At 46.6% G+C, this 22,416-nt stretch overlaps 2 protein-coding genes across 11 annotated transcripts in view; both read right to left on the bottom strand.

The window, feature by feature from the left end:
- Positions 1-6,990, bottom strand: part of SLC4A5 (solute carrier family 4 member 5) — a 28,608-nt gene extending 21,618 nt beyond the window's left edge. The window contains exons 1-4 of one of the 8 annotated variants that reach the window (XM_052806704.1): positions 5,861-6,971; positions 5,336-5,455; positions 3,915-4,008; positions 3,517-3,708 (exon numbers count right to left, since the gene is read on the bottom strand). In XM_052806704.1, coding sequence (XP_052662664.1) covers positions 3,517-3,708; positions 3,915-3,987 — 265 coding nt within the window. In that variant the 5' untranslated portion in view covers positions 3,988-4,008; positions 5,336-5,455; positions 5,861-6,971. Of the gene's footprint in view, positions 1-2,292; positions 2,657-3,516; positions 3,709-3,914; positions 4,206-5,335; positions 5,456-5,860 lie in introns of those variants that run through there. The other 7 variants (XM_052806707.1, XM_052806702.1, XM_052806705.1 and 4 more) reach the window with 7 other exon arrangements.
- Positions 6,991-8,946: 1,956 nt separating this feature from the next.
- Positions 8,947-22,416, bottom strand: part of LOC128150492 (tetraspanin-15-like) — a 90,141-nt gene continuing 76,671 nt past the window's right edge. Inside the window, exons 6-9 of one of the 3 annotated variants that reach the window (XM_052806711.1) lie at positions 19,797-19,850; positions 19,111-19,227; positions 9,226-9,469; positions 8,947-9,139 (exon numbers count right to left, since the gene is read on the bottom strand). In XM_052806711.1, coding sequence (XP_052662671.1) covers positions 9,230-9,469; positions 19,111-19,227; positions 19,797-19,850 — 411 coding nt within the window. In that variant the 3' untranslated portion in view covers positions 8,947-9,139; positions 9,226-9,229. Of the gene's footprint in view, positions 9,470-13,329; positions 13,577-19,110; positions 19,228-19,796; positions 19,851-22,416 lie in introns of those variants that run through there. The other 2 variants (XM_052806712.1, XM_052806713.1) reach the window with 2 other exon arrangements.

The raw sequence follows: 22,416 nt of genomic DNA, 5'->3' as shown, positions 1-22,416 counted from the left end.
CCTACTCCAGGCTCCGTGGAAATGGTGTATTTTTAATAAAATCTTGGGTCTTAGCCCTCTCCTAATACAGCAGGAGTTAATCCATCTCGGAAAATGTCTTTGCTAGCAGAATCTTTCTGTTCTCAAACCTAGGAATAAGAAAGTTGGGTGATACGGTACGCAAAAAAGCAGGTAATTAAATTGCTGTGCGCAAGCGGCGGAAAAACCAGGAATATTGCCCTGTCTCCTCACCAAAGGAGACGAAACCCAAGTCGCGGCGGCTGTGAAAGAATAGGATGTCCCTTGCGCTCTAGGCTGAGCCTGCTTAACTGCTTAAGCCCTTTAAGCCCCACCACCAGGACTAAAGCCCTGTTGTCAAGTCCTCCTTCCACTTCCATAAGCTTCATTATTATGATTATTAAGATTATTAATATTCCTGTTAATTTTAGAGCTGGGCTACATGCCTGGAGGGCTTCAGGCTCTTTAAGCCTAAGTGCTGTTCGCGTAAGAGGGGATGAAATCGGTGCAATACCAGTAACCCCCCCGCCCCCAGCCTCACGCCGTCTGCTTTGCTCTGAGCCCAAACCTTGAATTTCCTGCAAAACCCCAAACTCGCTGCAAACGCAATAAGCTGGACCACAAAAAAAGGGAATTTGCTGGGAATAGCCACCCCGGGGTGGGATCTCTGGATGCATTTGTAAAAAAAGGAGAATTTGCAATTTTGCAGGAGGTGGTGGCGGAGGGGTTAGAGCTTTGCAAATCCTCGACTTGGTGGTTGCTGCTCCCAGCTCTGCCCGAATTCCCCCCTCGGGTGCTTAAGAACGGGTCCCTCCTGCTTCGACCTGCTGGAGGGTCCCCCCAGCAACTCATTTTGGGGTGTCAGGGCTGTGACACTCTTTAACCGCTAGAAACCACAAAAAATAAAGGAAAGCTTGCGCATAAAGAGCTTTTTAGGGATTTTTAAGCTTTTTTTCCCCATCGTCCCCCAGTTTAAGGAACAAACCTATCTCTCAACACATAACATGTGCTTCCCGGCAGCAGCTGCCTCTCCCCGCCGCTCACTGACCCGAGCAAAGAGCCGGTTGCTAAACCAACAATGCTGGGGCTTGGCTACGCAGCCAAAATTCATGGGATTTATTCACCTGGAGGACCCTTTCGTGCCCGGGAAAGCACCCAGCCCGGCATCTGGTTACAACCCAGTTCTGGGTGATTTTTATTTTTTTTTTCCTCCTGGAAATATGATCCAGCACCTAAATTAATCCCGGGAAGCAGCAGGTATTCGCTTAGGAGGATATACTGTATAGCGGTGTCCAGGGCTTGGCACCTCTGGGGAACGCAAGAGTAAAACTGCTGCAGCGACACTGGCCAAAACCCACAAAGCCACCCTAAAATTGGCATCTATTTCTTGCAAGACACAGTTCAACAGGTGCCCAGAGCAGATCCGTACCTCCCCGAACCAGCTTTTATGATGGGAAAACACTCAAAGCTGCAATTCCTGCTTTACACCCATCAAACCTCCACTGTGATTTCAGCCATGGTGGGTTCCGAATCAAGCCCAGAGCCGCAGAATTAGCTCAGCAGTAACGCTGGTGATAATATAGGATAATTTTATGTACACAAGAACCTACATTTCTGCGGGTCATCGGACAGGACGGACCAGTCGCACTGATTTATACCCCCTTTAATTTGAGGTGCACAGGGCCCTTCACACCCCAACTTTGATCGAGCAGTAAAAACTCGCCTAGCAATGCTTTCCCAAACGAAAAATCCCACTCTGGCCACAGGTACAATTAAAAAAGGTGATAAAATGGGGGATGGGGGAACGTGGTACCGCCCGGGCTTTGCAGTCCAGCTGGGCAGCAGGACTGAGCCTTATTGAAGGCTCTGGCTCATTAACCATCCGCTGCTGTGGTCCTTCTGAACACACGACAGCCTTTCCCCAGGGTTTCATGGCTCAGAAGGGTCCCCTCCCTCCCAAAAAAAGAGGAAACTGGGGTGCACATCCCATGGGATTAGATGCTCCATTCCTGTTCAAGAAACCCCCAGGTCTGGGAGACTTTTCTCCTTCCAAATATCATCTTTTCTGCTTCCTTGCTGGTGGGGAGCAGTGGAAGCTGATAGAGGTCCCCCCCACCTTATATTTTTGGGGTGAGCTTTGGAGCTTGGAGCCCTGAGCGAGCTCTCAACCCAACACCATGCAGGCTCCCAAGTTGCTTTAACAAGGGAAAAGCAAAGCAAAAAAAAAAAAAGGAGCCTTTCTTCCCTTCCACCTCCCCCCGCCACGGACGCCAAAGAGCGATGGAAATAACTTACCTGGAATTGTTTCCATTTTTTCCCCCATTTCTTCCCGGCTAAACCAAACCTTCGCTGCACGGTACAAAAAAAAAAAAAAACACCAAACCCCCAAACTTCCTCCTTTATCCACTCAGGCTTGTTAAACTCCCAAGGCTTAAGGAGCAGATTATAGAGAATATAAAGCACTTTCCTTTCCCTTTGGCTCTCATGATGGGAAGTTACCAAATCAAACGGGATGCGTGTAGGAGAGGTGAGCGCTTTGGGTGGCAGCGGGATGGCGTGAGTGAGAAAGGGGAGGGAGAGGTGGGAAGACAGAAATCAAAGGTTTGGAGTTATTTTGTGGCGGGTTTCTGTTTCTCAGCTGGAACGGGGTAGGAAAACCCCCTCCAAGCTCAGGGCAGAGAATTTTTCTGGGAAAAAACACCCCAGTGAAGGATATTTCCTGGGCGAAAGCGGGGCTGCTATAGAGTTGAGGCTTTTTGGGGTGTTTTTCCTCCATAAAATGACTTTGCACCCCCCCCAAACCAGCCCAGTGTTAGATCCCGGTGGCATTCATCGCCTGCGGAAAGGAGGGGACGTGGTCCCGCTCGCGCCACCACCGAAGGCATGAAGGAGCTGCAAGCAAAGCCCGTTGCAAATAAAAAACCTCTCCCCATGCAAAAAAAAAAAAAAAAAAAAAAAAAAAAAAAAGGAAAACTTCTTCTGTAGGCAAAAGCAAAGCTGAGCCTCTGCCCACTCTGCTGAGCCGCGACATGGTCTGCTCGACATAAAACCAAATGCAAATTGCCATAGGGGGGCTGAAAAAAAACCCAAACAACCCCAAGAGATCGACAGCTGCTTTGCTGTGCAAAATGTTAATCTTCGCTAAGGAGATTTAACGAGACCGGGCAAAGCCTTGGGCAAAAGCCTGTCGGGAACAAGGTGTGATGCCCAGAGGACGTCTGCACCGCCGGGATCCCGCTGTACCCGGATTTCTTCGTTAGCAACCACCCAAGGGCAAAGACAACCTCTTTTTTAGCCCACCCATCACCTACGCAGCCTCAAATCCCATTTCACACCCCATGCCCGGCTCTCAGAGACATCCACAGGGAAAAATAAACCTGCGAAGCATCAGGAAAAGCAGTGCCAAATGCAAACACCAGACCAAGCAACATGGCTAGGTGCATGGGGGCGATTTAATCCTGGATTAAATGACGCTGCAAAGGCCCTCCTGCTTTTTCGGGAAGCCCGAGGGTGACTCACTGGTCCTGCTGGCGTTGTCGTTGCCGCTCTCGTAGCAGCCGTGGCCACCATCATCGGTGTCGGAGCGATCCTGGCGCTCGTAGTGCCGCTCGCTCTCGCTCGTCCTATCCCGGCTGGAGGCAGATCTTCGCCGACGCCGTTTCCTCCGGTAGCCCCGCGGCACCGGCACCCCGATGTAGATGGAGTGGTAATCTAGAGGGGAGGGGGGAAAAAAAAAATACGCTTTAGGAAAAAAGCCAGGGAAATATTTGCCTTCTTCCCACCAGGCTTAAAGCACCCACAGAAGCTTTTCCCATGTTGCGCATGGGATGTGCCGAGCTGAGCGCCAGGAGATCCGATGCATCAGCCAGCAGGAAAGACCCCGCTGCCATTTGGGGCATCCCCAAGGTTTCGCTCACCTTCCTCATCTTCATATCTCCTCCTCGAGCTGCTGAGCCCTCTCTCGCTCATCCCATCCTCATCCTCCAGCATGGTCCCGCTGCTTGGAGAGAGCTGAGCTGTGGGGAGGAGAAAGGAGAGAGATTTTAAAGGGTGCTGGGCAGGGGAACAGCTCTTTGCACGCCCGGCGGGTGCTCCCCACTATGGGAATCCTTCACGCGTGATCCCAGTGAAATCACGGAATCCTTCCCGGCCGGGGTTGGATGCACTGGGGAGCCGGGACCTTCCCTGCGGATGCACCGGGGACCCTCCGGCACCTCCTGCAAGCGCCCGCGTCTCGCCTCGGCAAGCTCTCAGCCCTGCCTCGCTCTGCGCCAGCCCTGCCTGCGCTCCACCTCCGCTCTCCCCATATTGAAGAAAATCCGGATAAATTTCACCGGGGTTACGTCTCTGGTCTCTTATTTCTGCTGCTCAAAGGAAGGCGTAAGTGAAGCGTGAGAGATTATTGCAGAGATTTGCTGATACAATTACGGACACAAGTTCAGTTAACAGGGGTTGCTTGCTGGCAATAAGCACCCGTTTAATTTTCAGGGGGCACCTGCACAGATAAAAGGGGTTTTGCAGAAGCAGAGTTCATTTTTCCCCATCTCCTAAGCACAGATTTTACACCGCACACACGCTGCCGCTTCCAGGTATCTTCCTCCAAACCTGCTCTTTTATTCCCCATACGAGTTTCTTTGGATTTTGCCACGGATGCTAATTAATCTCCTAATTATCTGACCTCCAGTGATTGCCTTTCACACTTGACTTGGATGGGAGAACAGTTACTATTCATGGCAGCCCGGTCGATGCCTCCCAAAGTCACTTTGAGAGCGGTCAGAGAGCCAGCCTCTCCGCGTCCCTCGTTCCGGCTGCTTGCATCCATGGCAATATCATATCATTATCCATCTATTTTAGGCAAGAAAAAATCTCAATTCAAGCCAAATAGGTTAAAAATATAAAGTGAAGGGGGTGTGCACCTAAATAGCTGGAAAGGTCCGGGGCTGGCCAGGTTGGCTCTGCTTGGGTTGCCCAATTATTGACCCATTTTCCCCCAAGGCAAAGACTATCTTTAGCCCAATACAGGCTCCAGCCTTAACCCAGTTGCTATTTGAAGACACCTCTTAACATAACAGATTTGGGATTTTTTTTTGGACCACGTTAACTCAACACTTTTTGCACAGGTGCAGGAACCAATTTATTTTAGGGGCAAACACCTCTGGAGGGACAACAGTGCCCCAAACCTGGGTGTATTAAGGGATAACATCAGTCACAAGCCTTGGCTTGCTGGGAATAACATTATGGGGCTAATTCTGAGGATTTTAGGAAACTGGTGCTGGCAGAAGAAACCATGAAATACCCACCCAGCTGCAGGCATAAATATCTTTGCTCTAAAAATGACCAGGTATCTTCTAACAGATGAAGTGCCACAAAGCCCCCCAAAAGAGATTTCCCCACGAGCTTCAGCACTAGGTCGGGGTCTCCAGATGACGGATGGGGATACACAACCCTTCAGCTGGGTCTATATTGGGAAGAGATATGACTTCTTTTGCAATCTAGCTTGGCTGTGAGAGCTCTACCACAGCTCTGTTGGGCAGCAAAAATAACCCATCTTCTGATAAACCCACGCTTTGTTAGATCCACTGATAAATGAAACGTCCTGATTGATTATGGCTGATTTATGAGAGTCATATAGCCTAGGATTTTTTCCTCTAATTTTTTACATATAAAGCTTCCCCCCCCCCCAAAATCCTTGCATACAAACACAAGCACGACGCAGACTATAACTGTTGGAAAACATGACTGTAAGTGCACTAGAAATAAGGGGAGGAAAAGGAGAGCGCTGTTATCTTTGTCAATTCAAATACCCACTACCCCCACCAGCTCTCAGTTCCACAAAACCAAGTTTTACTGTTAATAAACTCACCTTGAGCTCCCCCAAAATGCTCAGAAATCGGAGGATGGACGGGGCCGCAGAATAAAGTCACGGGTGCTGGTGGGTGCGGGAGCCCAGATTGCCTTGAGATAAAGCTGCTCTTGCAACCATCGTATCGACGCCTACTGCCAAACGCTTTGTAGCTCCCAGGTTAAAATGTATTTTGGGTGACACTGATTGACTTTGGGAGCAGAAAGGCATCACGGGATGCAAATAGACCTCCGGAGAGGATGGGACATTCAAGCCACCAGAGACCTGGTCTTGCGCAGTGATGGTTTCTAGATATCAGACCACTGGGATGTAGGAAAATTCAAGTTGTCCATCCCCAGCTTGCAGGATCTGTGTCTTCTGGGGTTGTTGGGGGGTGGGGGTTGCATCAGTTTTGGCTCGATCGCTAGGGCTTTGGGAGGGCAACTGCTTTTATTTTTTTGCTCTGTGCCATATCATGTACATCTGATCTTAAGGAATTGGAGTAAAATTCATCAGGGAGGTGCAGAGAAGCATCAACATCAGTGAGAAAGCTCCTAAAACCCCTAGGGACAATAGGATCAGCCCCTGGGCCATCAAATACAGTTTGGGGAAGGGGGAGGTGTTGATGAGGGTTGCACAACGAATTATTTTGCAGTTTCCGTGCTTTGCTTTTAATGTGTTGAACATCCGTAAATTTCATTTCATGAAAACCAAGCTCCCAGTCACACGAGAATGCCTGCTTTGCTTCCCGAGCTGTCCGCTTCTATTTAACGCCTGGCTCGCTCCCCTCCACTTAGCCTTTTAACAGGGGTATCAATAAATCCACATCAAAGCAATGCCTGGCACTTCGTCACAACTGGCCTCATCGTTAAACTAAAAAACGAGGATTGGGAAATCAGAGTTTGTGCATTAAGGTCATCCGATATCGGGGCTTTTCTCTCGCCTCTGGGGAGATTATTTGATGGCACGATCCAGAGTCTCAGCAGAAGCAAAGCAAAACCTGTTTGATACTTTATCCCTGCTCCCATTTTCTTCCCAGCTCCTGTTTTATTAGATTTGCTCTTCCACGTGTAGCAGGGTCAGGTCTGGAGCAAGGCAGCCGTGATTTCAAGATGCAAAATTTAGGGTGAATTAGGGAATATTATTGGCATCCTGTTTATTTAGACTTAGGAGGCATGTTTGTAAGGAGGGAGAGAAGCTTTTGCAAAGCACACTTATGATTTCATGCTCTTGCTTAAATCTACCTTTCCTGTTTTACAGGCATTTGCAGACCAACTGTCCGTGGGAACAGGGGAGCCGGGTGCCCAAGCTGATGCATAAATCGACTTCTCCCCATCTCCCTTCACTCACCACCTGCCAAAAACCGGTATTAATCCAGGCATGAAAACCTGCTTGCATCCGACCGGTTCAATGCTGTCTGTGCCGGGGTCCAGCATCAGCGGGCTCTGCCCAGCCAGGAAAATGGAATAAAGATGTTGGTGGCTGCTTGTCCTGTAAATAAAGAGAAAATAATAGAAATGAACTTTCTTTCTCCAAATACATGGAAATACAAAGAGCAGGCTGAATTTATCAGTTTGTATTTCTTAAGGTTTTACTAAACACCTCCTGGAGAGACGGGGAAGAAGGAAGAAAAGCAAAATCCCCAGAGCCCACGAGCTGCCTGGGTAAAGGCAGCAACCCTGTTATTCCTTAAACAATCACGCTCACCCGATTTCCCTGGGCTGCAGGTTTTACCTTCCTCACTTGCAAAAAACCAAAACCCCAGTTTTGGCCATACTGTTTTAAAAAAATTCAATAACCCTACCGCTCAGCTCTTGAGGTTCCCAGCTCTGTTTTCAACGTGATTTGCGGAAAAAAACCACAGTTCCAAAAGTGTTTTTTCAGGCCTGTGCTGAGGACTGCTTGTCGTTTAGTTAAAAAATAAAGCCTGGAAACAGTCAGAAGAGGGAGACAGAGCCCAGCAGTCACACCCCAGCGCTCACCCACTTTTCCCTGCTTGGGCATCCAGCTAAATGAAGCCAGTCTCTGGCTTCCAAAATACCCTTATTAATAAAAAATGCCACTAATAAACCCAACGTTTCCTTTGCCGAGCAGTGCTGCAAACACATCGCTCTTCTGAAAAATAGACCTTTTTTTTCTTTGCATTTCGCTTTTGAGATGATTCCTCTTGCTTGATAGATGCGGCAGCTACAGCCGCCCCAGGGTACCCGTGGGATTTGGGTACGTTGGGAGAGAAAACAGGTCCCTGATCTATGCTCCCTCCTCTGCATTTGACTTATGGCTGCTGGGGGAAGCTTTGTCATCGGTAGGTTATTGCTGAGCCTGCACCAGAGCAGCCCAGGGACCTTTGCAGAGGGTTTCACTGTTTGGTTTTTTTTGGTTTTTTGTTTTTTTTTTTTAATAAAAACACACTCGTATTTTTGCAATTCATCTGCTTGAGGTTTCCCTCTACGAGCCCATTTCCCAAAGTGGCTCAACTTACCGGTCTGGGGTTGGATGCAAGACACGTCGGCTATTTAATTCCTATATTCCGAGTGATCTGGGAGGGAATTGCCGCCTTGATCACCAAGTTGTGCTAAAAATGAAATACTATAAAAGGTAATTCCTTACCTGGTCATTAGAGGTTGGTCTCCAGCAGAGGGGAGTTACCACCATCTCCAGGGGCAGCACGTTGCCGCGACAAAGCTGTCTTTGTTTTAAAAATTGCTAGGCTCTCCTTTTCCTTGCCTGGGGATAAAAACTGAAAGCCGTTGTTCATGGGGAAGAGCTGGAAACCTTCAGAAACGGGTGTTTTCCCCCTGTGCAAGCCTTGCCCAAACATTCATCTTGCCCCAGGAGGTGGAAGTTGTGCCTCCCTGGGGATCTGATTCCTGGAAAAGCCCTTTGGAAAGGCTCTGCAGAGCAAGCTGCTCCGTTTTTTCCTTTAGTTATGTCTTTCTGGGCCCTGGGCACACCCGGGCTCTGGCCACATCTGGGGATCTACCATAAAGCCACTATTTTTCAGGAGATCAGGCTAAATATAACTATAAAGATACCACAAAGTTCAATAATGATGGTGCCGCTTCCCTCCCCGATGGCCTGACTGGCATGCAGCGAGTGGAAGCGACTTTGCAAAACACGACAGTAGTCACATTTATTGTGTAAAAAAACCCCTAAAAACCAAATAAGGAGATGTACAAATGCTTCAAAATGGCAAGGTAGCGAAAGGACCCGGGGGAGCTCACGTGCCCGCACGGTGCATTGCAGTTTTTATAACCCTCCAGCGTTACTTTACAGTTTCTCCCAAAGTATCTCCTGAACCTGAGAAGATAAATCACATTATTTCCACATTCAACACCCGGCGCCTCCCTCAGAGCTTTGCTCCAAGCTGCCTTTCAGTCCTCCACCTTCTCACACTTTGCTGTGGCAGATGGTGCCTTCCTCTTCCTTCTCGTCTTCCTCATCCTCAGCATTGACAGGAATGTAGCCTCCTTCCTTGGGTAAACACCAGCACCAGCCCGCGCCGCTCAGATCCACCGCCCCGAAGCTGAAATCCCGCATCTCCAGGATCTTGAAGTCAACGGTGTCCAGTTTGGAGTAGATCTCGTTGAGCTTTTGCCAATACAGCCAAGCCATCACGAGGCCGATCACCTGCAAAATATGAGTGTTAAAACTGCCATAGCCATACAAACTCTTCCAGAAGGTCTTCTCCTGCAAGGGATGCTGTCACCCGCAATTCCAAACCTGGCCATGAGACAAGAGAGGACAATTCCGAGTAAAAGCTTCTGCCAAAGCAACAGGCTCGTTGTCCAACTCATTAATGGCCATGTCCATCTCACAACTTCCCACATCAGCCCTGACAGAGGGATGCGGATTAGTTGGACGTCACCACGAGCATTGCAAAGAGAGAGGCAGAGGTCCGGGCTCTTGCTAAAATTAAGATATTGCTGCAAGCATGGTGCCACAGATTATTTCCCATTTCCCTGCTGGCTGTCAGCGAATTAAAAAATACACTTTAAAAAATACACTTTAAATCTTTAGGACAAGGGGAAAAAAAAGCATTTTCATCAGCGCAAGATTTCAAGTGCATTGCTTTGATTTCTCCTGATGTTTCCTTTGCAGTGCTACACTGTGGTGGCTACGAACATTAGGCAATAAGCCTTTGCGAGGAGCTATTTGCAGGCCAGATGCTGACGAGTGGCACAGTGGCAATCGGAGGACTGTCAGCACAAACTGCATCTTTTGTACTAACCCTTTACCCACCTTGACTACTGTAGAAATAAGTTTTATTCTCTATAAGCCCCAGATGTTTTGGGGTCAGCACCAGGATACAAACTGCAGTTTTATAGATATTTTCAATGAGTGAGATGGGATGGAGAAGGACGAGACCATCTTGAGCATCAGGGCTCTTCTCATTTTCAAGGCTAGTAGTTAACAAGTTTTTTCTGCATAACCATTCCTTGCAACAAAGAGTCAATAAATAACCCAGTTGCACCTGTACCATCCATCAGCTGGAATCTCCTGCGCTATTGCAGCACATTGGTTTTGGAGCTGAAAAATGTTATTAATCATTTCTCTGGGTCCTAATTGAGTCATCGTTAAATAGCCTGGAAAGTGGGAACATTAAGAGAAAGATAAATGGGGATAAGAGCAAAAGGTTGTAATGCATCTTAAATTAGGGACCATTTTATCCCATAGTGGAAAGGGAAAAGTGTTTACCCAGAGGAGGCTGCAGAAAATGGAGGCAAAAACTTCACAGGGAAAAAGCAAATCAGGTAAGTGTCACCCAGTGAGCTGAAAGCAAACAGGCAAATACAAACATCACTGGGGTTTATTAATCTGTCTTTCAGAAACAGAAATACCTTGTCATCTGCACGAGCAGCATGCACCTTGCACATAAGCCGCCCCAAAACAGCTCAATAGTTACTTTGCCTTCCCAAATTCACCTGGAGGTGGAATCCAAGGGGACCCTCTGGACCAACAACTCTTCCTTCAACAAGTTGGAAGACCACATCCTTTGAGATGCTCTCCCAACACGGAGAGTCCTTCCTTGAAGTGCTCAGTTGGAGCTTGCCCCATTCCCACTTTCCTAATTGCGCCCACCAATCCTCAAAGAGCATTCTGCTTATTTGACATTCCACCTAATTACTGATAACAGGATTAATCACTGAAAGAACAGATGAGGTGCCGGAGGCTGCTGCATGGTTACGGCTAGCAGGGCTTTCCCGATAGCGGGAATTGCAGAAATGCTGGATTTGTGCCATTAGGGTTCTTTGCTGGGAAAGATGACTGCAGATGCTGGAAGAAAAACTGAAGTCTGCAACAATCTCAGCATCCCTTTCGTTATCCAAACGACCTGAAATCAGGTTATCTTACAGCCCAGGTAACTTCTGTGTATGTATCTCCACAGCTCCCCGCTGCCCTCAAAATATTCACTGCTGCGCTGCATATTATGTATCCGTCTCAGCAGGCAACTCCTTCCCAAATACTCTACGAAATTATTTCAGCCTGCGTAGAGAGACGGCAGTCATCTCCGACTCAAACTGTGCGAGACACATTCGATCTCCCAGAACGTGCACAGGACCAAAAGTGGGCTGTGCGACCTTGCGGTCACCTGGGATGGAGCTTGCTTTTGGTAGCGAAGCAAAAATAACAAAACCAAAGACTTTGTCATGGAAACGCCAGCTGGGTTCCTGCTCTCCTCTCCCATATCTGTCCCCTCTTTTGTCCCCAAAAGCTGGAGAAGCCTCCAGGCAGGGATGCAGGAGGCCAAGGCTGGTTGGATGATGCTTGGAGATGGCTCCGTCTCTCCGTGAACCGTAGGGAAAGCGCAGAGCAACCGCTCCCATGCGGATCTGGATAATAAGATTGTGCTAATCTATATTCAACAGCAGAGCCTTTAAGGATTTAACAAGTTTTAGAATAATATTTAAATGTATGTTAAGCCTTAGCATTATTTACTTCTATTAGCATGCCATCACTGGGCAGATTAAAATCCCACTGCTGATACAGTGAAAGGACAAAGCAAGCAAAACCCTTTGAAATGACAAATTGTAAGGCAAGCACGTCATTTTTTCATCCCTAAACCAAACAGTAATTCAGGAAAGATTTGTGTTTACAATAAATTTAATGCAAATGAATCCAATTCTGGAAAACCAGGCAGGTTTGGGGACATCATCTGTCCTGCTCCTCTCCTCCTGATGGCAATGCGATGTCCGAGGTACCGCAAGATGCAGCATCCCAGTTAAACTGGGGATTTCTTGAATGGAATAAAAGTACCCCAAGTCCTCAATCAACAGACTGCATCCCACAGCCTTCACTCTCCTCTGAGTTATGAACCAACTTCCATTCCAGCACGCCTCTAAATATCCTCTTTCACTTAATGAAAACAGAAAAAGCTGTCAGGAATATAGATGCATTCAATATCCCCGGCACCAAGGGCACCATGTTTTCCAGAAGTAAAGAGGCTTCTAACGTGAGCGCTGATTTTACTGCATTGCAATATGAAGGAAGGCGTTGTTGCAGAGGAGCATGTTAACAAAATGTATCAAATATGAGGCTAAAAAAATTTAAAACCTGCTTTTCTCCCTGACTTCCCCTCCCCGTGATGGTAACTACCAGCGAGTGAGGGTAGAACTGCTTGGGAGTTAATGCTTGCGGGTCATTTAAAGTTAGAAAATTGCCTCTACTTTCTGGCTGGCATTCAGCGAAGTACAGAAACTCGGGAGGTCTCTAGTCTGCCACTTTCTGAGGTTTTGCTGGGGGGTTTAAATCCACAGGGTTTTCACAGGGGTATGAGATCATTGAGTACCTGCTCTTACAGGGTGCAAGAGCAGTTGCATGCATAAAATAAATCCAAAGACCTTTGCGTATCAAGGGAATCAATAAAGCATGCAGACTCACCGGAAAGTCACAATAGGGTTTTTTATATATATATATATATATATATATAAAAAATTAATTTTTGCAAGGATATTGCAATAGCAATTGCACTAGCTATATTTTGCAATTTGCATTGATAATGCTATTGGTAATTTGGTGGCACCCAAGTTGGGGATCCCCTGTGGTGACAGGTATGGAGAAAAGCAGCCTGCAGATGACATTATCTGAGGATTACTGCATTGCTTCCCATCCGGACACTGCAGCAAGGAACGTGCAAAGGCCTGCACAGGCATATCCTTCCTGCATCCTTCCCTTCGCACGTGTTTTCCTCCCTGCTGGGGCACGCTGCCCACCTCGCCCTCTGCTCCCCGGCCACCCTGAGCACAAATCAAGAAGGGAAACTTTGCAAAACCAAAGCATCAACCGTTAGAAGCAATGGTATTCACTGTGGCCATACAAAGACCTGGATTATTATATTTTAACACGCTAAGCACACAACATTGCACCATCCTGTTGCTTTGTTGGTTTTGGTTTGTTTTTTTTTTTTAAGAAAAAATTAAATATCTAAATGCACAGCAAAACAGAATGGGGGACAGATGTCTGCTGCCATTTCCCACCTCTCCAGCTCCTCCTCGTAGCAGCTTGGTGGCCTTGAGCAGATCCAAACTGGCATTTTGCAGCTGAAGACCTTGATCTCGATCTCTCAGCAGCGCTTTGGGACTCCCCTGGCAAGCCACAGCTGAAGTCTGCCCCAAACCCATCCAATTTAGGGTAGGAACTTCTGCTTCTTCATTTTCAACCAGCAAAAGGGTGAGTGGGACGTCTGCTGTCAGCGAGGGCCAGCCATAAATTCTCCCATCCAACCCATCCAAGCAGCTAGAGGAAATTTATGTCCATCAGAGAGGAAAAAAAAAACCAAACCACGCTCCAAAGCACCAATCCTCAGGGATTTTGTCTTGGACTCCCAGGGGCTGTACGATGCTTCTGAGCCACCTGGAAGGACGGGGAAATAAAACCCATTCATCACTTGCAGCTTTTCATATCCTCCCACGCCGCTTAATCAAACCCCTCATTTGTATTTCTCCTGTCCCCATGAGTCCCTGGGAAAGTGACCTCCCTGCCCCACCAAAACAATGTGGGGACATGCAGCCAGGCAAGGGCAGTCTGATTATTTTTCTGTTTTAAGCCCCAATTATAAATGCTCATTTAATCCCAGAAGGTTCCCATGGATGTCTGCAAGTCCCTGCTACTGGAAGACCCTTGAGTTTTCTCTATGCAAACCAGCAAAAGCTCAAAAAGCAAATTAAAACCCCCGTTATTTTTCTCGGGAATTTGCAATTATTTCTAGCCAACTTAGAACAGTAGCACTAATTATAACCGAGTGCTGTATCATGATTAAGCTACGGGTGTTGGCCTGTCTGGCTGAGCAAGGACACCATCCTGCTGCTGTTCCCAGAAATTGTTGTTGCCCCTGACATAGCAAATGCCTCACTTCATCCACTGCTATTACTCCAAGGCATGAAGAATCATCTTTATATTACAAGAGATATCCAGAAGAGATTGGAAATACATGGTCAGGTGGTTTCAGCGCCTGTTCTCCACTCTTTTTCGTGGTGGCAGTGAAGCATCCTGGTTCTCCAGCACGATCTGTCTCAGATAAACCCTAATATTGCACTTCTTGGGATCAAGACTTGTTCTCTCCCTCAAAGCCCAAAGCCCTCTTTGCCCTTGGAGCTGACAGCAGCCAACGAAGACTTTTTTAAACCATTTCAAACAAGACAGCATCGGTCCCAATTACCAATTTCCTACCAACATCACAAGACCAAAATCAGGTTAGTATGGAAGTTTGGGGTACTTTAACACAACTAATGATTATTCCTTCTCTTCCAGCACTTGAGGAAGTATATACAAGTATTTGAGGCTACACTCCAATTTCCGTGGTTCTGGTGCAGTGCAGAGCCTTCTGCTAGACATGAGCCATGTATTTCTGTCTCGCACGTAGGTGCCGTAAGATTATTACAAGGCTTTTTGGTGCTCAGCTCCAGCCTTGCCAAGCCCCAGCTTTGCTCGCTGTCTTGTAGCGGCTCCACTTGTTCTTTCGGATTAAAAGGTTTTGCATTAGGAATAGGTCTCAATGGGGCTGATATGGCCAAGATCTAATTGCAATATCCTCCTCACTGGGAAATGCTCATTGATTGATGGCTCATCTCTTCCACGTCTGGCAAAAAGCAACATGTTTGGAGTCAGGACCATTTTTGGAAGCAGAGAAGGAAAGGGCTCAAATGCTCATTTTCACATTATTGTACAACAAGAAAAAGGTCTGGAAAACCACAGCTGTTTTCCCTTAGGGGTGTGCGTATGCATGTGAGCATGTGCATGCGATCAGTGGCTTGATTCGGGGTGGAACAGTTACATTTTGGGCCCTTGCAGAGCACTCGAAAGGAGCTCAGCTCTTCCAGTCACATTTTCCTGGGCAATCAAACATGTAAGGCTCAATGTGGCTTTCGCTTAACAAGGGCAAAAATCAAGGATAGAAAATAGCAACAAAACGATGCTCAAGAGCCCTTGCAGGGTGACAGCATGATTAACCACATCCCACTGTATCACGGTCCCGACAAAACCAACTCTAACCATGGAGAAAATAATCCATCAGCCCAACGAGTGTCTTCTGCAAGCAAAACTTTCTGCAAGAAAACCCTTCTCCATGCAAACATCACCGGCTGCTGTGCAGGCGTGTGCCCGGCTCTGGAGGTCCTTGCCCATTTGGGCGGCTGTAAAGCTGGATCCTGCTAAACAGGAGAGTTGAATCATTTCAAGCTTTCCCAGAGCTAATCAAGTAAAAAGCAAGCATTTATCTTTTATTGGCTTTTCCTTCCATAAATTGATATTTATAGACCAGGCTCTCGTAGAGGTCATGGACTGCAGATGGAAAAATCCCTTTTATTCTCCTTTTCTACTACATTAAGCACGCGTCAGCCGCTTGAGAATATACCGCCTTCCAGCCCCTGAAGCAACTAAGATATTAAAAAGCAAACAAAATACAAATTAATCTCGCAAAGAAAAAGGGAACTTTGGCAATACAAAGCCAAATACACAAGGAAACATTTAACATTACTGTCACCAAGAGATGAAGACGCCTACCTGCAAAATGCCTGTTGCAAGTCTAATGCTGCATTTTTGACGACTGAAATAGTTGATCTTCTGGATTTATACTCTTAGGAGGGAACATCTACCTCCACACTGATGCCCTGTTACTCTGTAGCTGCTCCCAACGTAGAGCTTTGGAGATTGATGAAATACCAAAGTGAAACGGAGATAGCAACGATTCACCGCGAGTCAGCAGTGCCGCTGAGCCGATAAATACAAGGCCTTGGCAGTGACCTTTCAGAGATTTTTTTCCTCTTTAATTGGACTTGTGCCATTTTCTGCTTCTTTAGGATGGAGAAAAAGGGGTTGAAGAGCTTTTTTATGCACTTGTTTCTACCTTATTACAGTGGCTACATCTTCACTTTGCTAAGGAGGATGAAATACCGTCAGAAAACATCCCCTGTAAAGACACGGGAATGGAAAAGTTGGAGATGCTTTTCCTGAGGTCCGTATAAAAGCTACTACAAGAGCACCTGGGCACGGCAAAGGGGAAAGAGCAATGCAAGAGGTTATTTGGCTTATTTTAACTAAAACCACAATTTACGCACGCTGTAAAGTCCTCAGATAATCTTGCTAGAGGCAGGGAAGGTAGGGATGCAGTCAGTAGAAAAGAAATTTACGTGCTTTGCTGCACCTGCTGAAAGATCTGGGGTTGCTTCATAATTAAACACAACTAGTACGAGGCCACAACATGAATTTGCCACTGACTGCCAACAACTAAATTAAAACGTCTCTTTGAGAGCGATATGAAATGCATCACAGTTTGGCCTCGGTCTGCAGCTTGGCTGAGAAGAAGGGCAAGGAGATGGGATTTTACTGCAGAATGAAACATAGGAAAAAGAAAAAAAAGAATTAAAGGTACGCTGCAAAGGCAGAAAAATAACTGAGTTGGTGTGTTTATGCTTCGCTCTGAATGAAGCAAGACAAATGAACACAACCACTTCCCAACTCCTCAAATTTTCCCATTGCTTGATGACTTACTTAAAAAAGGCGTAGACATTCATGATTTAAGAGCGATCATAAAATTACAAACTCCCTCTGCCCTGCACCGGCCAGGGGAGAGGCTGGCTGCTGCGCAGTGACATACCTGGGCAGGATTTTTCCCTGCCTCCTCACTCGTTCGATCAGTTCAACACCCAACAGGACCCAGCAGATTTACAGCTTTTCCCAAACCCAATTAGATACCCGCACCCCTGAGAAAGCAAAGCCAAGCAGCCTGCCCTGTGGCCTTGGCCTCTCACAGATATTTGGGGAAAAGCAGAGAAAACTTAAAAATTCAGTAACTTCCCACATGATGGAAAGTCAAAATTCGATGGTTTCCCACACCTGAGCATGATGGAAAGACAACACTGAGAACAGTAATTGCCCACTCTCCGTGGGCGCTCTACGTCAGCCAAACTTTTCTTGGGTCCTTCTTTCTGCACAAGAAGAGCTGGCTGCTTACCCCAAATCCAAGCACAAATCTCGGGCGCTCAGATGATGAACATCAGCCGAGCTCAAATCCCCAACCTTTGAGCCCTCGAGCTGCTCACCATCACAGATGAGGCTGAAGTTTGAGCCTAAGGAAGAGCAACACTTTGAGGGAAATTGGGCAAAACCCAAAGCTGGACTCGGGACATGGATCACCATCCCAACCTTCTCCCCAGCATCCTGCAAGTCTTCCACCAAGGTGGTTTGCAGCTCCATGGAGAGGCACGTGTCCCATGCAGGACATGACAAATACCCAAAGGCCAAAGATGGGACAGGTCGATACGTTCACTCTTCCCAAAGCTCAAGGCACTGTCAACTCCCCACGTCAACAATGCCAACCCCTTCCCCCTTGGATCGGCAATTCAAGGACAATATTCTCACCCCAGCTTTCTACTGGCAGCTGCTGGGGATGAAGCTGTTTCTGGGCTGACAGCTCCTGGCAACGCAGATGGCCATTTATAACTTAATTCCCTCCAAAACTTGACAGAATCAAATCCGATTTACATTTAAAACCTTGAAATTGTGAGCAGATGGGAAGAACAAGGTTCTTCATCTGAAGAGCATTTAACGGCACGACAGAAAAATCACAATGCTTGCTCAAAAGCACTTGATATTCATCAAGGCTCAGCAATCCTTATTGCCATCTCTGGTTTTTCTCCCCATCTTTCCCAATTAAGAGCATCACGTTGGCAGGTTAATGGGTAACGCAACAGGCGGCTCCTGTAATGTGCTCTCAACATCCTGCAAGGCAGATGGAAGTGGTCGCCTCTATTACGGCACTTTGTCACCCCATTTCTGTGCCCATTGCATTTCCTAGTGGTAGCACAGCAGAAGTCCACTGCTCATTTGCATGCTTTGGAGAAAGCGCTTTAGAAATGTGGATTGGGCACAAACTGCTCCCCTGTCTTGGTTTTTCATTTGGACCATCTGAGAGCTCAAGGGGAAAGTCCATCCTTTGAAAAATTAGCTCAACGCACCACATATTTCCCCAGCAGCTTCTGCTTTATTCAGCCACTATTCTACCTTTCACTGCAAGTGGAAACACATAAAAAAATAAAATAATTTCATTCCCATTTAGATAAAACCCGGTATCTGGAAAGCATCACCAAATACCTCCAGCGGCAAACCCAACATTTCATACAATGAGATAAAAAGAAAGCTTTCACTTGTGAGCCTCGAAAGGAATCAAAAAAAGGATCAAATCAACACTAAATCATCAAAGTTTTGTCAGAAATAATTCTGGAAAGATTTAAGAGAGGTATTCACTTCCTTGCTAGCACAGTGCCAACAGCGTTGCAAAGGGACAGCCCCAGCTGCAACACAAGATTTCTCTCCATATCGAGCATCTGTGATGAAGAGCTTAATTACCTGTGCTGGAAAGTTGCTTGGATCCTCAGGCATCATTACTGGGAACTGGATTTCATGAGGCATGGCAAACTCTGCTAAATTTACGATTATGGTTTATTTTGGTTAATATTTATGCTCTGTTTGAAGAGAGCCATAAAAACAAATATAAAAGGATTTGCTGTGCTCACATATGCATGCCTTGCTTTTAGATGCTATTACTTGATCAATAATTAGATTTCAGGAGTGCGTTACAAGACAGCCAGCACCGCAGTCATAAACCGTTAATTTTGCTAAGGGTGCTCTAGAAAGCGCTGTGACGTTTGCTGCCCAAGGCGCAAATCTCAGATGTAAATGGAGGGGAAAAAAACCAAACTAAAAATGAATTATTCTCCTCCTCCAGCACAGTGAAAGAAGCCGAGAAGATGCTGACCGGATCTGCCATGTACCTGTGGAAGCAGCAGGGAGCAAACAATGCCCAAAGTGGCCTCGAAGTTGTCTTTGAGCCAGAGCCCGACGGCATGGATGCAGCCTCGCACGTGGATAACGTTGAGCAGCTCCAGGCGCTGGAAGAAGAGCGGAGAGAAGCATCACGGTTTTCATTGAGACGTTGGGGTTGGGGGGAGATGTCATTTCTTGCATTTGCTCCTTCTTACAAGCCAAAGGAGTGGCACGAGAAGTGTTTGGGAATTGATTTCTTGGACTGCATCTTTCCCGGGGATTTTCTTGCCAAAAAACTGTCCCTGGGAGCTACGGACCATATGCACGGAGATACCGCAGCTCTCTGCTGCAATACAGTCCCACAGTCACCCCCGAAGGCCTCAAAATCAGCTTCTCTCCTACCACCAAGCCTGAAAACACAACTCAGGATCAGCATTTCCCGGGGCTGATCCAGAAGGACCATGCCAAAGCCTGCAGGGACTACCCAAACATGTCACGAGCCTGCCCGTGCTCGGTGAGCCTGAGTAACACCCTGAGATGCCAGGGAAAAGTGATAAAGATGAATTTGTACACAGCTGCAGTAACAGCCATCCTTGGTGGGGAAAGAGCTTACCTGCCAATAACTGTCTCATTTTAGGGGGGTTGGGGAAGGAGAAGCACGTCTCATATGTACAAAGGAAAAAGCCAGTGTTACCTCTTTATCGAGCGTCCTGTATCCACACAGGGTGTTAATGACTTCTCCAGGGACCTGTGAACAGAGAATTGGTGAACAGACTTAGCTCAGAGGAAGCAAAAGGGGAAATACAAGAAATAAGAACAAAAAATAAGAAATAGAAGAGCTCACCCAGTTGCCTCGACCATTCAGCATAGCACAAGGCAAGCAGCTACCCTCAAACCTTGCTTTGCTACCACGGGCTCCTTTTTGTCCAAATGCAGTGCTGAAACCATGCACGTTGGCAATAAGTAGTTGGATTTTTTGATTTTTTTTTTTTTTTTAAAACTACCCTTCTCTCTGGTTTCCGCTGTTTTGGAGCATGCTCAGGTCCTCTCAATGCTTTTCCAGCGATTTGAGCTGGGACCACCTCCACGTCACATGAGCTTTTAGCAAAGCAGCTCTTTCAAAACCCTCCCTTGATTTTTCTCCTTGTTTAATTCCAGCCACCTTTTCTAACACCTTCAGTCCTGTTTCTCCATAATAAAGGGAATTTCACAGGGATTAAATGTATTGGGCTCTCCAGAAATCACGGGGGAATTTCCCCAAAGTCTTCCACCACTTTGAGGAGAAACGTAAGGATTTTAGACATCCCCAAAGCTTAGATCTTTGTTGGTCAACAAAATTGTTTCAAGAGCTACAGCTAATGAGCGAAATCCTGGCCAAACGCTGCTATTCAGGACCTTTATAAAATAAAATCTAATCCCTCTGCTTCTGTCAGGATGGAAAGTGCTACATTTTGGGTTACAAAACTGATTCTTGCTCATCCCAAAAAAACCAAAGCTGGAGAGTAGCTCCAGCACATCCTGAGCTAGTTGGGTACTTTGCACCTCTCAGGATTGATCTTCTGATGGGTTTTTTGGGGGCTTGTTTCATGGATCAAACAGCAGCTTCCATAACACTGTGTGTTTCTAAAGGGGCCTTGTGCCCATAGAATAATAACATGCTGAAATTATTATGCTTTCAGAAAGATAGCTTTGAAAACCAGTAAAAGCTCCTGGACAACAAAACAAAAACATCCCGTGCTTCAGAGGCCAGAGATGAAAAAGAGAAATGTGCACATTTAGATGTAAATTATGCTTTCCAGCAAGACACAGCATAAAAGAAATGTGCACCTCCAGACAGACTGTATCCATAAAGCTGCAACTTGTACCTTCTGTAATTGGCAGGGAAATTATTCCAGCGCTACCCTACCAAGAGCTTCTGTACCTACCACATTACTCACAGTGCCATCAAAAATCCCATCTCTCACCATTTCAAGACACTGTTTACAAACTGGGCATAGTTAAGGACACTAATTAGCCCCTGTGCATATGAAAGACTTGCGGGGAAATCTGGAGATCAGCAGCAAAGCACCCATCAGCATTGCTGAGAGAGAGATCTCATCCAGGGTTGGGACCATGAAATGGGAAACCTTCAGCATAAGAGCACTGCAAATTCCCCCTAAGGTAAATGCTGTCGCCTATAGTGCTATAAAGGCACCTGTACGTGACCAAGGATCCATCTATTTGGTTTACATTTAAAAAAATGAACCATTTTTCTTGAAAGCTTTCAGTTGTCCTTGCTTTTCAGAGTCACTTTGTGGACATCGCAGGACCCTTGCCAGTGAAACACCGTTGCTTTCTATTGGGCTTGTCGTTTGAACACATCTGGCTACGGCACAGATTCATCACCCCTTTTCTTCCTTCTTGCGTTAAATAACCAAGGGTTTCTCAATCATCTCCAGTCCTGCCCGTCTCTTTGAGTAATTCCCTCAACACCTTGTATTTGGGAGAAGGGTGGAAGGTAGAAAAGTGAGGTTTTAGCCTTGATCGACTTTTGTCAAGGTCTTGCATGGAAAAGAAGGTCAGAGCTGAATTGAAATTTCTAACATAAAACCAGATAGAAGCCTTTATTCTTTCAGAATGCATTCTGATGCCTTCAGGGGTCACAAAAGAGCAACACACAGACGTATAAAACCCACCAATGGCAGAAGACTGCAATCCTTGCACTTTTTATTTAACCAGCTGCTTTTCTCCCCCAAATCAGTGCCAGATGTCAGCGGTGACACTTCACAAAGGGTTCGGAGACACTGTGCTTGGCAGAGGCACAGCTACACTGCAGCTTCCCAGGAGAAGGCACAAGTGCCTTGGAAAACCATTTAGAAAAGCACTTAGAGATGAGGATCCAGTTTCACACCCTCAGGCAGGCGCGTATTTGCCCATTCCTTCTTCCTGGGAAGACTTTAAGGTCTACAACCTCAGAGATGAGACTCTTCAAAATAGCCAGAGCATTTTTGGAGGATGTCTGCTCTCATTACTGCAACTCAGCCTGCCTTGGAAGATGCCCCAGGGATGCAACACAAAGCTCTTGGAGGGTCTTGTAACAGAAAAAGTCTTGTCTTGGCAAACAGGGTGGTTTTATGGCTGTATTTAATGACAAGTTGAAAACACATTTCAATCAACCCCCTAATCCGTGTTTCATGCTGCTTCCTTTCGACAAGCTCGCTTCTAACAGCATCTTTCGTTCTTTCCACATTACGTTTCCAAATGACCTTTTCTGGTACCTCTTAAATCTCAAAGGTCCTCTAAGACAAAAGGATGCTTTGCTCTCCATCTTTCAT

The sequence above is a fragment of the Harpia harpyja genome, chromosome 13, assembly GCF_026419915.1.
Source record: "Harpia harpyja isolate bHarHar1 chromosome 13, bHarHar1 primary haplotype, whole genome shotgun sequence".
Classification (NCBI taxonomy): Eukaryota; Metazoa; Chordata; class Aves; order Accipitriformes; family Accipitridae; genus Harpia; species Harpia harpyja.
This window is presented reverse-complemented; position numbering and strand designations above follow the sequence as displayed.